This window comes from Oculina patagonica, chromosome 6, assembly GCF_052425735.1.
Source record: "Oculina patagonica isolate OP01 chromosome 6, crgOcupat, whole genome shotgun sequence".
NCBI classification, from domain to species: Eukaryota; Metazoa; Cnidaria; class Anthozoa; order Scleractinia; family Oculinidae; genus Oculina; species Oculina patagonica.
Window position 1 is genome coordinate 28,881,246 of NC_135763.1, and position 17,406 is coordinate 28,898,651.

Sequence of the window (17,406 nt, forward strand, 5' to 3'; positions counted from 1 at the left end):
GGCGATTCAAAATGGCGGCTGCAGCTTCTCATGAGAAAACTTCTGAGTTTTTTCGCTTTCTTACAAAATGCATAAACTAAATGATATATTGTGTACACTGATACACACTTTGAAGCTTTACAGAAGGACGTACGCTTCTCTTTATGGGCTCTGATGATGGCGTTACCGTGTATCAAGCAGTATTGGAGACGTGTGATTGTTCAGCTGAACAAGCTGACCTCACTCCATTGCCTGATATCGCAACAAATTTACTTTTCGACAATCACGATTCTCGCAAATTAAGACTTGTGTCTCCTGGAAAATTTAAGCCATGGTATGGTAAGTGTACTTGGAATGTCTTTTGCCTTTGTTTCAGGCCTGGCGTGTTTGAGGCCTGGCGCATGAACACAACCAGACACAACCCATTTTCCAGGTTTCACATTGAAGTTTTGCACCAGAATGCAATTTTATTCAGAGGCAAACAACTGGGAAATGGTCTGATAACTGAAAAGGAGGGAGAAATCCAGGTGGATGTAGTCCATGGATATCCCATACTGGGGATATGCCTGGGTTTTCAAACTTCTTGACAAATGAGGTCATCTGCAACTATCGTGAGGGGGGTGATGAATAAGTTCACGGATCGAAGGATTTGGCCTTAAGCCCTGGCCAAATTATAACGCATGTGGACGCAAGTAGTCGCAAGTTGAACTTGCGTATAGACTTTCATTGGATGGCCAAACGGTATCTGCAAGTTTACTCGCAAGTACACGCAAGTTGTCAAAAAAGCCATGATTTCAATTCTACTGCACGCGCTGCAATTCAGTATTTGAAGTTAACAGCAAGACTTCCAGTTACTTGTGGTTTGTGGCCAAATGGTGAAAAACTTGCGCCAACTTGCGTGCAAATTTGATCCCGACCAATGTGAATGTAAGCCATCACAAGTCAACCCAAGTGCACGTTTTTACAAGTCCTGGCCAAACGGAAACGCAAGTGGACGCAAGTTGAAAACTTGTGCTAACTTGCATCCCTGTTTGGCAAGGCCTTTAAAAAGTGACGGATTGTGAACTTTTGTGATCAATTGAGTGGATTCATGGAATTTGAAAATACAGCGGATTGTAGATTAGCTGAGAATTTTAGCATGGATTCCTGACTCTTCATGTCAGGAAGTTTGAATTGTGGATACTTTATGGATCAGATCGGATCACTTTGGCAATCTTTGTTGGCATGTTGGCAGAATTGCTACAAAACAAGCAATGAAATCAAACTTGTTGAAAAATTGGCATGAAAAACAACATGTACTGTCCATTGCAGTGAAATTATGCCTCACAAAGTTTTCAAGTAATGCAGATTCAGATGTGAAAGAAAATAGTGGCGGATTGATGGATTTGGCCAAAAAATGGCACAGATCAGTGGATAGTGCAAGCACTGCCTTGACGACACCCTTGTACAGCTGTATATGGAAGAGATTATGATTTTATGAAAGTGCACCTGTAGATGCATGCTTTAAACCCACCTTATAAGAGTTTTGGCATAACCATTATAATATTGACCCCAGATGGGGGATGGGGGTGGGGTAGGAGGGGCTGGGGGACTCCATTACTAAATTTCCGTTACCGTAGTTTGCCACTGAAATTATGGAGTATTCCTTTAAAGATGATTTCCAGTCCGTACTGTGCAATCTCCGCCTGCAATGTTTGTGAGTCTCACAAACAGAAGAATGTTTACTAGCAAAAATAAAAATTCCGGGACAAAACTTACCTTTTTCTTCATTATTAACGCCAGATATCCTTGCAAAACAATAATAACGAGTAAAAGAAGCTCGACGGTATTTCAAACGGACGTTTTAGCTCATCGTGAATTCTTGAACGAAACGATGGCGAACTAAAAAACTTCATGTACGCTATCACCGAAGTGTAACGTTTCAACGAATTCAAAACAAAAATGAAAACAAACCCTGAGTCTGCGCAGTACGGACTGGAAATCATCTTTAAGCATTATACTCTGAAACAGATTAATATTAATTATAAATGAATTATTAAAGATAATGAATTGTTTTTAAATCTTTTTTCTATTTGTTTGTAGATAGCGGAGCTTTAATCCCAATTTGTTTCAAGTTTCATCCTCCAAAGTTGTCCCAGATTTCACTTCCCAATTCAAACCCATGTTTGCAAGATGACAGACTAGATGTACTACCAGACAGTGGTCATTTGCTAGAGTTTGCACCAACATATTCTGGAAAGTCATGTTTAAAACACCAACAAAAGAAGTGCAATCAGAGGGGTTTTGATGAAGGAAATGTTGTGTGGAGATTGTGCGATGTACAAAAGCTTAGTGATCTTCCAAGACAAGGTAGTCACAGGCCAACATTACCCAGTGCAGGTCACGATAGCAGCGAAAAGAACAAGCTGCCACTAGAAGAGCTAAATCCATTGGGTAAATCAGTAAGTGATACAAACTATACAGTTATGATAAGTTAAGGCGGGAGATAGAATATATGATAAGTTAAAGAGATTGATAGATAGGTGCAGAGATATGGAACTTCATTTTACAACTCAATTTTTCACAACTAAATTTCTAACAAATTGATAACTAAGGTTGCCTCACTTATAAGCCTGGTGGTTTCTTGGAGGTCTCCTCGCCTTATCATTATTAATACTACTGTTATATCTCAATGTTAAAATGGCTAATAAAATGATGATGATGATGATGATGATGATACAGTGGAACCCAGCTTTACAGACACCCGCTTAATGCAGACACCCCGGTATTATGGACAGTTTTGTTGGTCCTCACGAAAACCTCATACATTTTCTCTTAAATTAACCCGCTTAATGCTGACACCCATTAATACCGACAAAGGACACTTTTCCATGTCCCGAGTGATGAACTGTCATACATTGTCAACCCCGCTTCATGGACACTGTTTATCTGTGCACTGTCAATTTTCATTGTTGCAATTATTTGCTAACTTGAAGACATTGAACCCTGATCAAATAATTGCAGAATTTGACGAGTTAAAATGATTTTATTACAAAGAGTGACTTCCAGTGTTTAACCCTTATACTTAAATTAATAATAATAGGGTTTTCTGACTGGTGTTCCTGTTTAAAAGTTTCACTTTCTTTGCCTTTTGCTACAGCCATCACGTGTAGTCTTCTTAGCTTAGTATTATTAATAGTATTTTAGGTATTTTAATTGTGTCCCCAATTAGTCCATAAGGGCTAAACACACTGACACGTTAATAAAAAATAAAAGTTTTTATCTTATCTTATCTTATCTTCCTCTTTGAGGTCGTTTGCTATCAGCAACTATCAGCAACAGCCTCTGTATTGCTGGGTTGTTGTCAACGTCTAGTAATTGTTCGAGTAAAGCCATGTGCGACATTTTCAAATAATTCCACTGTTGAAATTATTAAAGTTTAGTTCAAGTATCTGCCTAGATCGTAAGGTTTTCATAAAAACTATTGATTTTAGTCAGGGAGTTCACAGTTTGCATTTTTTACATTTACAGTTCAATTAAACAACGTTTTGTTTCCGTAAAAAACGTTTGCCTTCGTCTTTGTGCCGATAAAACATGTATATATGTGACTTTTTTTCTGAGACCCCGCTTAATACTACAGACAATTTGGCCTGTCCCCTTGGTGTCTGCATTAATGGGGTCCCACCGTATTTGTTATTTAGCATTCCAATAAAGATAATTTTTGATTTTTTTAATCATTCTTTAATTATTTCTGAAGATTGCTGATTGTTGCAGAAGAAAATCAGCTGTTGTACCAAACTTGATACAAAAACAAGACATCATCAATGTCTTTACATGCAGGAGATGTATGGAATGATATTGTTTGCAGAGCATGAAATTCACAAAGAATAATTCTTTTCATTTACAATGTCATGTAGCTGTGGTGTGCAAGCCCTCCACAGGTCAACTACAGGAAAAGAAAAGGAAAAGAACTCAGTTTGGAAAAACTTAAAGAGACAAAGCTTAATCAAGTGAAGGAACTGCATGAGCTGAATAATCATCAGCGTGGAAAATGGATTTTGTGTACAAGAAACAGCTCACTAAAAGGTAAACACTGGTGCCTTATAAATTATTGACTTTGCTACTATCTCAAAGAGACTGAGAAATGAAACAGACGGATGATACTTGTACTTACTGCTAACAAAAAACAAACTGGTTAACAACATTTTGACCAACAACAATAGTGATCAAATAATATTGCTTTCATGATTTCTTACAACGTAACAAAACTGACTAAATAAAGAGGTCAAAATTATTTTTTTAATTAATTACATGTAGTTAGCTCAAAGATCACTGTCACTCAGATTGTTGAAATGTTGGTCACCAAAAACAACAGAGTCCATTACACAAGGCAAAATACTCTCTGTAGAGTTAACATACTTCTTTTACAGTGCTGTGCATTGTACCACTGTCAGGCTTGACAAAGGTTTTGTTTAGTTTTTGACACAACTTTTTGACACCTTTGTGACAATTTTTTGATAACTTTCATTTAAACTGGCCACTCATAGCACAAGAACTGTAATTAGAGCAGAGTTGTCAATTTCCAGGTTTGCGTTTCGACGGTTCTGCTGCTCTTGCTTCTTTTAGTTTGATTGGCCATTTAAAACAGAAGACATCAGAAAGTTGTCCAAGAGATGGCAACCACAATGCAGCACTGACATCGTTTTTGGGTGGGGGGGGGGGGGAGGGGTGGGGGATTGAATGTACTATTCATCCTTTGCTTCATATAAGTCTGTTAGATCTACGTGTACTGAAATTGGAAATGCTAAGAAGTTTCCATCTGTTAAACATGCACATGCATGCTGTTGTCATCTTAAAGCTTGTTGAAATGATTTAAGTTAGGGCTTATCAGTCATGTTTTGTACTGTAGGAAAGAATTTAACAATAGAGCAGCTTTGGAAGAAAGTTTGTTCGTTGATCAAAGAAGGACACCTTCCCTACTGCAATGCAAAGCTTCAGGTTGGTGATTTTGCTGTGTGCAAATGTGCATGAGTCTATTTAAAAGTAGAGGGCTTACAAGGCTAGCATTGAACTTTGTTAATTGCCGTAGCATGAAGTGACCTGATGTGTTACTACTCACCACATTTGGGCCGGATGCTATACCGTAAATGATGTAATAAACACCCGGGGGTACTATTAAATTTTAGAGGTCCGAGGGGAGGCTTTAAATAGATATGAGGCGTTTATTTCACTTCAACTGTAACAACGTCAACAAAACAAATATAATGCATAGTTTGCTAGTGGAGTAAGATACAAAACAGAGTTGCAAGCTGAGTAGGAGACTTATCTAATCTGCGCTAATGCAAAACCTAGAGATGTCGTTCATAGTTCGATATCGACGTTTTCATCGTCATCAGGGTCAACCATGTTGGTGTTGTTGGCCTCTTCGATGTCCAAGTCAAGCAAGAAACTAACTGCATTGTGTGATTTCACTCTATGGAGCATTTCCTTGGTTTTTGAGGTGATTCTTAGAGGGGGGGGGGGTCTATTAGACACGGGGCGTTTATTAGAGGGGGGCGTCTAATACAAAATTTACACTTCAGGGGAGGCGTTTATTAGATACGAGGTGAATTTGAGAGTGGGCGTTAATAAAGTCATTTAATATGCTAATCCTGGGCCGGGCTGTTCAAAGATTGAGGGAAGTAATCAAATTGAATAGTTTTTTTTTTATTTTTTGATCCGGCATTTATACGAGGCCGGCGTTTAATCGGGATGTTTTTTGTTTTTTTTTTTTTTTTCCGGCGTTTAATCGAGAAAATACGGTATGCTCTTTTTTGCAGAGAATACAAGATGAGGTGTGGGTATACTGTGACTTTGGACACTCATTAAAGGTAAACATAGAATAACTCAGTCTAATCAACTATTCGACTATGAGCCAAAGTTTTCTCTGAGTGAATAGTCAACAAGGCATAGCCGAGTTGACTATCGCTCATAGAAATCGAGTTTTAGGAGACTCTCTTAAGAATAATAGTCCAAAACATACAATTCATACAATTAATTTTCCCAACGATTATTTTTTCGCAACGAGCGCGCGATTGTGTTCTATCAGAGCGCGCGAATAGAAAGCAATTAGAGAACCAGTCAGATTCGTAGATCTCCATGCAATAGAACACGACTGAGTTTCAACTAATGACTGTTATAAAACTCAAACCAAAGTTATATGCTTGTAACCGGTTACTTCGCCTGCATGTTTAAAGATCCAATGGCAGTTTCAGACTGTTCTGAAAGCGGCATGACTGAGTGATTTAAGGAACTAAAGTCCTCCACGCTGCTAGCTGGATTTGTTCTCGGCCTTCCAGAGATCAAATCATCGGCGCTTTGTAAATAGGCTAGCCAACTGGCCAGTTCCCACCAGTTGCGATTCTTAAGAAGCTCATACTCTTAGATCATTGTCGAACACATTCTAGGTAAAAAACAGTCTGTAGCTACCATAGTTTCCAGATGCCTTTCTAAACCTTGATCATTTATCTCATTCACAGGTCAGAAGCACCTTAGAAAAGGCTCTTGGAGATGTTGGAACATTCTCGTTTGACGTTCATCCTGTAGGAGTTGTAATGGAGTTATAACACAGACAACCAGTTTTAAAAATAGTTTCACCACTTTCGGCGCGCTTTGCGAATACTTGTAGAAGCTACGTTCACGGAAATCTCTTCTTCAAGAATTGGACCTATTTTTCAAGTTCCTTTTTAGAAAATGGTTTAATGTGTCGTGGCATAGCTCATTTACGAGTTAATCAAGGTTGTATTGCTTTTCATTGCTAATTTCAAGTTACGGTTTTAGGTTAGCCAAAGCAAACACTGAAAGGAAAAATCACAAACAAGTTAAAGAAACCGTTATTGACAGCTTATAAAATAACTGGGAGGGGAGGTACTACGAAAATTTTTGCTCAAAGAGAGTTGAGTAAAAATTAAGTCTGCAATGTACAACACATTAACCGACTGACAGACAGGGTTTATATAACTATGGAAAAAAGGACAAAATCTGAACTAAATTCCTTTTCAGAATCGGTTTGAACTTTCACGCAAAACGTTACTAAATTGCTAATATATTTATCGATGTTTTGTGTCGCAAAAATTCTCAAAAATACCTAGCATGATGTAGACTATAACAATTTCTATCTTTAGGCAGAGTAGATAACATTTTTATTGCGTGATCTTAAGAGAACATTTTGTACATTTACGCGACAGTTTTAAGTAGATAAATGATCACATTAAGGTTGTAATAGAAGGTATCAAATCACGTTTTAATTTAATGAAAATTTGCACGTTTTATCCCGGCAGTATTTGATCTTTCATATAATTACGCATGACGGAAAAAATATGACTGCTACAAAATCGCTGTTCATGGCAAACTAGCTCCCTCCATTTCAACTTCACAGATAAATGAATGGTTGATCATGTTTTATGTCTATTTAGCAGACACGTTTCACTAGGAAAAAGTTGTCTTTTCATGTTTTGCCTTAAAAAATGTTGAATCATGGTTGGCAAAAATACCTTATTGCCCTCTTAAAAGTGTAGTATTCTTTCGCAGTTTATTACAATCGTGATTTTTGGATCACTTTACAAAAATATTGAGCAGCTTTAATTCTATTTATTGGCAAGAACATGGCTTCAGGCTTTGTCCTTCTTATTATTGTATGCTGCTAGTTAATGAATTACTTTTAATATATAACGATATATTATATTTTTATTTAGTATGTGGCTGGTTTCCACATATGACAGATAGTATTTAGTTAATCTCGAACCCAAAGTCTTCAAGCTCCTTGGACATTGGTCTGTTGCGGGGTGACCAATCGCTGAACGAGGAGCCTAAAGACTCGGGGTACGATTTTAGACAACGATTTATTCTAGTTTTCTAGCCTAACGATATTATTAGTAGCGCTTTTTAACTCGTTAGAAAAGGTTTTTATTATATGTATATAAAATTGGACTTATTGTTAGGTAGAGGATTTTTTCCGGATTTATACTCCGCGTTAAATTAAAGTGAGCACAGAAAACAAGAGATGATGTGTTTGTGCCAAGTTGCTTGGAAAATTTGACGTATAACACCCTCTTCAATGTGACGTTACACCTTTTTCTAACAAATCGAGAAAATAATGAATAAATATTGGTTGGACGGCAGCCCATATGGGGGGGACATTTTACCCATTTGTAAAATTCAAGCTTCATGTTCCCAGCTACTAAGTCACCCAAGCATCCGGGTACCTGAAAAGTAACTAGAATATCCTGATTGTTAGTATTGTTCAAGTTGTGACGATTCTTGAGTTGCACAAAATGTTTTTTTTTTTTTTTTTTTTTGGGGGGGGGGGGGAGGAGAGAAGAGTGAAATTGGGCTTTTCCTTGCTCAGAAGAAAAGGCGAGGGAGGGGAGAATTTCCGCTTCGGAAATGGATGAACTCGGGAGAGCTCGATTTGTAGTCTGTCTTTTAGGCCACCATACCTCCTATCATTAATTCTGTATGTGCTGTGGAAAAAAGGGGTCCTTTTTTGGATTGGACTGGCCAGACAATTTGTTTAAAAGAATTTTTGTGCAATGTTGGCAGGCAAGTGAAAACTGATACGGCTAATTTGGACGAGTTCACTGCTCTATAACCTGTTCCATCTGGACGTTCGGTTAGTTGGGGATTAGAACGAGAACGGCGAGTGGGAAAAATGGCGAGGACTTTGGGGCGTCTCTCCGACCAGCCCTCGTATTTTTTTCACGCGCTGTTCTTCGTGCTCAGTGCTCCCGAACTAACCAAACGCCCGGAACAGGTTACTGCACTATAATAATGTGAATGGGCCTGTCTACGTCCCGGAGTTGTCCGTTTAAAATGCGTACGCTTTGGTCCTTCGGATAAGTAAAAAACCCAGGAAATTGCCTGCAGTGATCCAAATTATCGATTTTTTTTCGCATGGAATTGATCTCTGCCCTGCATGCAGACGGTATGTATGCCTCTCAAATTTTGTGCGCGTCACGCAACTCACCAGGTGTGATCCGTTACCTTTGAATGAGGCGTTGCGTGACTCCCAGTAACGTTCCTGTACATTAGAGGATTTCACCCTCATCCGTTTAATAATAATACGTTTCCAATTGAAAAAAGAAAACAATTAACGACAGTTAAATTGAATAAAAAATTAAAATTTAGTTGTCTTGTAAAAAAGTGAGAAAGAGAATTGAGAAGTTTTCAGCCGGAGCAATAATTACTAATTTTCATTTCAACCCTGATTTATATGAAAACCGTCTTTAAAAGCAATGACGAGAAAAAAAAAGAATCTCAGTTAAATTCGATCACCATGCCGTAAGTTTAAAATGGTGATAAAAATTAGTTGAGCTTGCTGTTTTCAATCCGGGGCATCGCCGTCAAATCTCTCTTAGCGACGCTGGGAGCATGCTCAGTGCGGATTCGTAGTGGAGCGTTACAAGTTGTAGATTTCAGCCGCTTGTTGATGTGTACATTTCTGAAATAATTCCTCGGCCACTGCAATATAATTCACCGTTGTTTCGCCCCAGCCATGAGTGGGGATTATCCGTATTTGCCGTACCTGGCTCTGTATATTGTTTCCGCCAGCCTGTGGAGTTCAGATACCATGGGAGCGACGCACTGGATTCTGAACGAGAGGGATGGAGTTGTACGTGCCAGCAGTGGAAGCGATATTCTGAAATCGGATCCGGTTTTGTCTATTCTAACGAAAACTAACCCTCCCAAGACGGGAAATGGAAGAAAAACAAACTGTGACCAGTGCACTAAGGGCAGATCTCATGGTCTGAGGTGAGAACGTTAGCGAAATGTCGGAAGACAGTAGACTTTAATTAAAGATTGTAAACTTGGTTTGTTTTGACGTGCGGCGAAGCCATATCGCATATTACGATTAAAGTCGCAGCGATAGCGTTTTACTCTTTCGCTTGAAAACGCTGTCACTTCTTTTACTAAACCTCTTCTTAGTAAGCGTGATTGTTTTAAAGAAATGGAAATTAATTGTGATCTGAATGTTTTTGACGTTCCCTGGAAGAGATATATGATATAAACACGAGTGAAAGCAACGTGTTTAATTTGCATTTGAAGTGTTCGGGGTACAAAGTGCTAATGAACTGCGAGAGCTCTTCAAGGGGGAAAAGCTAACTTTTCCTGTTGCTTTTTTATTGGCCTTAAATTTCTTTCAACAAGAGATTGTTTATACGTTAATTCGCGACTGAAAACTAGCAATGGTTAGCATTTAGCAGCTATTTGCCGTGCGACAAGTCTCTCGACCCGTGCTAAAAGTCTCGTAATCTTCATGCATAAATAAGTTTTCACCTCTCTTTTAGCGTAACACAAAATAACGTTTTAACTTGGCTGGGTTTTGTTTTGGTGGATAAGCGGTTACATTTGACTCCAACACCAGTGAATTTTGCCGTATATCAACGGGTCACTTACGTAGTGCAAGCTAAGGAAGGCGATTTTTATTTCTCAAAGGGAATTGTAGATGATTGTGAGCTAACAAAAGCTATGAACATACTTCTTAAAACGTAAAAAGTGTTCACGATTTTTATTAGTTCGAATCATCGGTAACATTGCGTGTTAAAAAGGAATATTTACAGCTAATCCACCTGCGTCTAAGCAATTTGGTACAAGACCCCTCATATTTCTTTTCTAATTTGTAAACAAAACATCGAACACATGCAATAAGAAAGTCTCAAAAACAAACTGGTAGCACCTTAGTACAACAGATCTATGTTTCATGTTTTCACACATTTTTGGTTATGGTCAGGTTAAATATTTTAAAGTTTAAGTTAAATTTCTTGTGGTTTAACTGTCTTAACAGTAATTGAGAAGTGCTTATCAATAATTAAAAGATGACTAGCTCTTCACAGTTTTTTTTCTGCCAACTTGAAGCTTGTTTGAATACTTGTCAAATTAAAAAAAAAATCCATGTTACATTGGTTTTGTAGTATACAGATTGATTGAGCATCATAAAGGTTGTATAAAAAAATTGTAATAACTACCAGTTTGTTATGTATTTGTTACAATATAATTTTGGTTAAAGAAGGCCAGTGTGAGGAAAGATAGTGGTACAATTGGTGCTTTGATTGTTTGTGAATAAATTATTTTCATGTTTGAAATATTTTGCCAAGAGAAATTGATTTATTGTTACCTATAAGAGACCAGCATTGTCCTCCTGTGATATAATGTAACTTATCTGAAGACCTTGCAAATTTTTTTCCAATAAAACCTTGAAATTGTGTGGTTGTTAAGCACTAACTTCCCAGCTAAGGTTTATTAAAACAATTGCGGAATAACACAAACTGCTGGTCAGTCCTTTGATAACTTTTTTGCACTGTAAATAATCTCATTACTTTTCATTTGGAATTTTTTAAGCCAGTTTCCTCCACATGAAATATAAACTAAACTTGTTTGTAAAAATTCAGACCTATTATAAATCCAGTTCAGAATGGGGAATCTTAAAATAAAAAAAAGAGAAGGGATAGCAAAAGGGTGAACCTGAGACATTGCGAGTCAGAGAGATTAATCTCCTCTCTGCAAGCCTGAAACTGTCTTAGTCTTGCCAAAGATATCCTGACTCTCAATGTTGCAAAAAGTGAGATTTGTGAGACCTGTGAAATTTGATGAAAAAGTATTTTTTGTAGGATCATTCATTGTCCTCATAAGGGCTGATTTACACGATACCCATGCGACAAACTTTATGACAGGCATACGACACGACTTATTCGCTTTTTTCACGATCCCATAATACATCTTGTTTACCCCCCAAAATGTTTGCATAAGCATTGTTTTCAATTTCTTTTGGGACGATTGTACATCATTGGGGGGTAAACAAGATGTTTTATGGGAATGGTGAAAACAGCAAATTAGTAAGACCATTTACATGCTACAACTCCCTCATAAGCAAATTGTAGGTTTGATTTATATGACACTAGGTCTGTTGTAAGCTTGTCACCTACGACAAAGTTGTACCATGTAAATCGGCCCTAATGTGTGGCGTAACAGTTTTGTGATGAGAATGTCTGACATTTGAAGAGTTCTAGGTGATTTAACAGTGCTGACTTATTTTTGATTTTTTTTTCTTCTCCAGCCAAGTTGTTGGTGCAGTGGGTCCCACATCTTTAGAGTTATTTCCAGCACCACAGTTAACTTGTGGTCCGTCGGTTAACGAGACCTTCTATGATCACTTAGAAGGAATTGTGAACCGTGAATACCATCCAACTTTTATGGAGCCAGATGTGGCTATGCTTTTTAAGAAGAATGAAGTTGAAGACATTGATTTGGGTCTGATTGAATCAAACTTAAGAAGAGCAATTGAAGAGGTAAGTCCACTTGTGCATCAAAAAAATAAGTTTCGTCTGTGGCTTTAAAAGCACTTTATTCCAGAAAATTTTCACAATGTCTTACAGTAATTTTGCAATATGTTCTGTACTTAATAAAATTATTATTTATTTGGTGCATAAAAAATGTTGACTTTGTTTAAACCATGCTACCTAAACTTAATGATTTTTTGGACACTTGTTAACTAAATTCTCAATTTTAAACTCAACAAGTTATGCCTAGTTGAAAGTGGGACATTGCAAGTTGAAATCCTAGCCAAAGCAAACATGAGTGGTTTTATTTTCTGGGAAACAAAATTCGTTTTTCTATTTAATGGAAAAGGTACTGATAAAACTATCAGAGAATTTAGCTTTGATTCGATCTTGTCCCCAGAGCCGCCTCTTCTTTTAGCTACCCAGCATATCCAATCGAACAACATCGAACCCAATCAAACACCAATCGTTCAATTGGGTTTGGTATTCAAACATCTATTTTGCTGTGAATTCGATTTTTGAACCAATCGAACTAAATCCCATTCGATTTTGTTCAGAACCTGTCTCGACACAGAGAGCAGAGGAGCCTAAATTCGTCCTTTGTAAATATTAAAATGTTCTATCTGTTTCGTAGCGATACATTATCTGATGTTTTTGTTTACGCGATGGTTAAACAGTGCCTGACCGTGTTGTTAACTTTCTTTACAGAGTCCTAATTCAGTTGTTGTTTGTAATCACATTGGGAATTTCTGGAGAATAAGAGGAAGCACATATCACTCCATAGAGTGCTTCAGACGAGCCTTGTATTATTCGCCAAACGATGCTGATGCCCTCTTAAATCTCGCAAAGGTCTTATTCAATTTGAACTATGTTCAAGATGCTGCGTACTTGGCGCGAAGATCACTAGAAATGCAGCCCTCCGAGCACAACTGTTGGTTACAGCATTTTACTCTTGGTGAAATTCTCAGGGCAAGCGGAGACCTGGAAGAAGCAGGGATCCATTTCAGACATGCGTTGGACCTGAACCCGTCGTTTGAACTAGCTGAGGTGCACCTCCGGGAAATTGGATCTCCATCCACGTCAACCACAAATACTTACACGTTCTTAATCATCGGCCTTCTTGTAGTGGTTGTCTTAGCAACGGTCTACTTCATGACGTTAACGAGTGAGAGCCGTGGAACAAAAAGCAGCCGAATGCCACTATGGTCTGAAGGAAAAAGACCGAAGAAGAGACCTATCACATAAAGCGTGTTGCACTAGTTATTAAATTAAAAACCTCAGAAGACGTTTTTTGCACAGTCAATAGGATGTCATTAATTTTTGCGCCTTTGCAACCTGCAACAAAGTTTTTTAAAGAAAACTGAAAGTTGTCAATCAATCTTGTGAAAGTGTTTGACATTGTTAAGTCACAAATCCTGTGAAGCCGGAGGCTAAGCTCTTTTATAGAAATTTGATATTCAGATATTTGCAAGGAAATTAGCTGTTTTTAATTAAAGGATTATCACAACGAATTTCTTGTTGCTGTCTTATGTTCAAGGGAGTTAAGTAAAAAGAAATAGAGGATAATACATGTACATGGTTGCGCTGAGATATGAAGTTTATCTTCGAGTGTTCAAACCGATCTCACGAGTGAACGCAGCGAACAAGTGAGATCTCGATTTGAACCATGTATTATTCTGTTTATTATATAAACTAACTTAATAGGATGTTTTTGACGATTTTCTGAAGATTTGGAAGATTTTAAAAATGTTGTCCGAAGGTCGTACGAATGTTTGCGAACATGCGTGCCAAGGAAGATCCGAAGATGTTTCGACTTAATACAGATTTACTTCGGCTCATTCAGCATTGAAACAGGGCAAACTTGTCAGAAAACGTTTCGAAATTGATAACATGTTATTTTCACGCGAGAAGATATGATTTTTTCGCACAAAAGATTTCCCGGTATTTCATTGATGTTTATATAATAAAAGTGTGTATGAAACCCAAGCTGCTTGCTGTGGTTTCACACCCCCCGGGTAAAATGACAGTAGGAAATCCATCTGTTTTTGCAGGCTAGCGATACTTAAACACATGCACACCATTAAACACCTTTTTTGGATGAAAAATGGCAGCTGCACTTGCTCAAAGGCACTTGCGCAAACACTATGAAAAAACCAAGTATAATTTATTTGAAGTGTACAAACTTTCATTAACTCCACCTTAAACCAACGCCATAAAATAATTCCTAATGGCTACTCCTTAACACACAAGTTGAAGGAATGAGTTGCTATTTACAATTTTTGATACACAGTGATCTATTTACAATATGCTAATACCAACTTAATGACTGACTTGTAGAAACTTGGATAAAACATCAACCCTATCTTCACTTGAAAACTTGTTAAAGAATATTCTACTGCCGCATTTTTGCATTAGTCAAAGGATGTCAGTATGTTTTTTTTGCCTATGCTTCTGTAAGGTCATCATTAAAATACAAGTGTAAGGCTGGTAGAAATTGTTCGTCATTCATGCTCAGTTTATAGAACTCTTCAGCCTCGTCGCCAACTCCATTTTCTTGTAGAGTCTTGTTCATGTCCAGGTTTCTTCCATTGTACTTCCACGTATAGCTTGCTGCATGTGCATTGTATTTCAGGTAGCGGTCTTGAATTTCACTGAGAATCTCCTCAGAACAAACCTTTGAAAAAACAATAGTTTACTTTGAATTTAAAAGTTCATTATCGAATCTTTCAGAGGTTATTATAGCTATTAAGTTAGAGTTCAGCCTTGTATATTAAAAGCAAGATTCTTAAAATTATGTGGACTTTACAGCATTCTGAACAGGAAAAAAACTGGTTTCAGTAACCAAGCTAGTGTTGAAGGTAGAAAATCATTTCTAATCTAGCTCCACAATGTTATCCTTGTTCTATCAGCAGATACCTTTTAAACAACTGGGCCCTGTACTCCACATATTCACTGAATTGTGTGTTTGGAAATTCCTGGGGGTGGGGTGGGGTCTCAAAGGCCAAAAACTTTAAGAAAATGTATAAAGCTTAACTTTCCTTATTTTAATTATTGCATTTTCTGTAAATAGTGTTAATATTGTTTAATTGTTGTAAACAGTGTGAAATAATAAAAAAATCTGGAATCTCAAGAGGAGTGGAGGGGGATGGGGATCCCTACTGTTGGGGAGGTATGGATAATTAATGGAACTACACATTACAGTAATTAATATACCCTGTAGACAATTTTTATTTAAATTTCAGATTTAAACATTGTTAGTTTACCTCGATGGATTGTTCTTGGGAGGTAAGAGTATTGATAATCCTGATTTTTCTAGTTTGAGCTGAAAGAACTCCAATGCAGTATGAATCGTCCTTCCACCATGGCCGACCAAAGTCATTTGCCCAGTCTGTGCTGGGACATCTTGGTGGGGTGTGTATGAACCGTCCTCTTGGGGTGTAGTAGAATTTGCACTTGGTTACTGGGTCAATGTGTGTCCGGATCTTGGTGAGAAGGAAAAAAACCAGTAAACTATAGGTGATGAGATACTAACTACCAGTTGTTTGAATTAAAAAAAAAAATGAAAATCCATTTCTTTTCATTAGGAACTGATTGCTGTTGGTTAGTTGGCAAAGGAAGGACTTTTTGATCTTGCACTCAAGATTTAGCATGCAGTAATGCTCACCACCAACCAACTCGCCAGCAAGCAAAGTCACCTCAGCTCATGGATTAAAGGGCAAGGAATACACAAGTTTTGGTGGCGAGTTAGTTGGTGGCGAGATTCCCTGGTGGTGAGGTGACCGGATACAAAATACCAGTAGCTTAAAACACACAAACATACAAGATAAGTCAGTTTTTTTAACTTCAGGATTTAAAGAAATTTTCTTTTTTAGTGTCCTTATACATTTTTTTCTTAAATATTTTAATTGCTGACACACACAAAATTTGTACCACCTGTAGTAGGAGTCATTACATACACCCTTGTTAATAATTAAAAAATATTGAAATTTGTATAGAGAGCCACATGGCCACCTGTTGAACAGTGTGGGAAAAGACCTCTAAGCATTATTGATGAATATTTTGTTACGAGTCCGAGGAAAGCCACGTCAGGCATATTAGCTGGTTCTGGCGCGGGTCTCTAATCTAGATGGTCCTAAGTTTGAAGACCTGAAAAAAAGCCCAGGACTGGAGAGAAATGTGCATTTGTAGGTGAGAGAACCAGACTCCCAGCAAGAATTAAACTGCATTGTTATAAGATAAGGTTAAGTAGCTTTCATGTTAAAAATAAAGAAACAGACACTGCTAGTACAGTAGTTAAGTGGTGCTAGTGAAAGCCATACATGGAACTATTTATGCAGTCACTAACAATCTATCCTCAAACCACATCCAACCATTTGATTGACAGGGCAACAACAAAATAATTTGGCATAAGGTAATTTATAGCTTACATCTTTTGTCTTCTTGTCAAACCAATGTGTGATGTCCTTTCCTGCAGATTCAATAATTGGCTTCAAGAGAACATCCCCTAAAGCATTTTAAATAAACATCAGTACAAAACATGCAAACTGTGGCATTCGAAAGGGGAAAACGAGCCATCACTTAAATATATTTGTTACTTTTAGATGTTCAGTTTTGCAACATTTTTCACATTGCACAATTGTCCAATTCCCTTGTTGAAGAGATTTTATGTAATGTATATGAAATGATTCATATATGAACTGCGGATGGATATGAAAGTGATAAATGATCATCGCAGTGAATTTCCAATTTTATACGCAAAATATATTCTTTTAAAGCATCACAGACATTAAAGATGCCTTTACAGGGATAAAGTAAAGATTAATTCAAGCGTTTCACTGGTTGTCGAAAAAGTAAAAGCTAACATGAATGAAGTCAAAACAAAGGTCTCAAGATTTACTAACCTGCGTGTTTCTCACACATCGGTGTAAGGTCGTAAACTTTGCCTAAAAACGAAACCCATAGATCCTTCAAGGTGTTATGAATATTGACTTCATTTGGTGTATAATATTTTGGTCGTTTTGAAGTTATTGCTGGCATGATGAGCGCTTTACTCTTCTTTATGCAACCTTTCAACGGTGTCGAGTCTTTACAAATCGGCTCAGTTTCCCTAGCAACCACTTTGCGCAAGAGCTTT

General features: G+C 37.6%; 3 protein-coding genes across 3 annotated transcripts; 2 read left to right on the forward strand and 1 right to left on the reverse strand.

The window, feature by feature from the left end:
• Positions 1–4: 4 nt before the first annotated feature.
• LOC144658276 (shieldin complex subunit 3-like) lies at positions 5–7,998 on the forward strand. Its single transcript, XM_078518681.1, has 6 exons — positions 5–318; positions 2,062–2,420; positions 3,876–4,044; positions 4,868–4,956; positions 5,778–5,828; positions 6,477–7,998. Exons 1-6 carry the CDS (start codon positions 144–146, stop codon positions 6,561–6,563), a joined length of 930 nt encoding a protein of 309 aa, XP_078374807.1. The 5' UTR covers positions 5–143; the 3' UTR covers positions 6,564–7,998.
• Positions 7,999–9,362: 1,364 nt separating this feature from the next.
• On the forward strand, positions 9,363–13,783 carry LOC144658248 (tetratricopeptide repeat protein 17-like). The gene is made up of 3 exons (XM_078518648.1): positions 9,363–9,747; positions 12,050–12,281; positions 12,981–13,783. The coding sequence occupies exons 1-3, from the start codon at positions 9,491–9,493 to the stop codon at positions 13,515–13,517; spliced, it is 1,026 nt and encodes a 341-aa protein (XP_078374774.1). The 5' UTR covers positions 9,363–9,490; the 3' UTR covers positions 13,518–13,783.
• A 634-nt stretch (positions 13,784–14,417) lies between these two features.
• LOC144658338 (cytochrome b5 domain-containing protein 1-like) lies at positions 14,418–17,372 on the reverse strand. The gene is made up of 4 exons (XM_078518760.1): positions 17,174–17,372; positions 16,700–16,776; positions 15,536–15,754; positions 14,418–14,946 (listed from the first exon to the last, which is right to left on the reverse strand). The coding sequence occupies exons 1-4, from the start codon at positions 17,307–17,309 to the stop codon at positions 14,716–14,718; spliced, it is 663 nt and encodes a 220-aa protein (XP_078374886.1). The 5' UTR covers positions 17,310–17,372; the 3' UTR covers positions 14,418–14,715.
• Between the last annotated feature and the right edge of the window lie 34 nt (positions 17,373–17,406).

Bases quoted from the DNA above. Each gene is read 5' to 3' on its own strand.
- LOC144658248 (XM_078518648.1), top strand. From the start codon at position 9,491: ATGAGTGGGGATTATCCGTATTTGCCGTACCTGGCTCTGTATATTGTT. The intron at 9,748-12,049 runs GTGAGAACGTTA...TTTCTTCTCCAG, and splicing joins GGCAGATCTCATGGTCTGAG to CCAAGTTGTTGGTGCAGTGG. The intron at 12,282-12,980 runs GTAAGTCCACTT...CTTTCTTTACAG, and splicing joins TAAGAAGAGCAATTGAAGAG to AGTCCTAATTCAGTTGTTGT.
- LOC144658338 (XM_078518760.1), bottom strand. From the start codon at position 17,309: ATGCCAGCAATAACTTCAAAACGACCAAAATATTATACACCAAATGAA. The intron at 16,777-17,173 runs GTTAGTAAATCT...AAAATGCTTTAG, and splicing joins GATGTGTGAGAAACACGCAG to GGGATGTTCTCTTGAAGCCA. The intron at 14,947-15,535 runs GTAAACTAACAA...GTTTTTTCAAAG, and splicing joins CCCAAGAACAATCCATCGAG to GTTTGTTCTGAGGAGATTCT.
- LOC144658276 (XM_078518681.1), top strand. From the start codon at position 144: ATGGGCTCTGATGATGGCGTTACCGTGTATCAAGCAGTATTGGAGACG. The intron at 4,045-4,867 runs GTAAACACTGGT...TTTGTACTGTAG, and splicing joins AAGAAACAGCTCACTAAAAG to GAAAGAATTTAACAATAGAG. The intron at 5,829-6,476 runs GTAAACATAGAA...TCTCATTCACAG, and splicing joins ACTTTGGACACTCATTAAAG to GTCAGAAGCACCTTAGAAAA.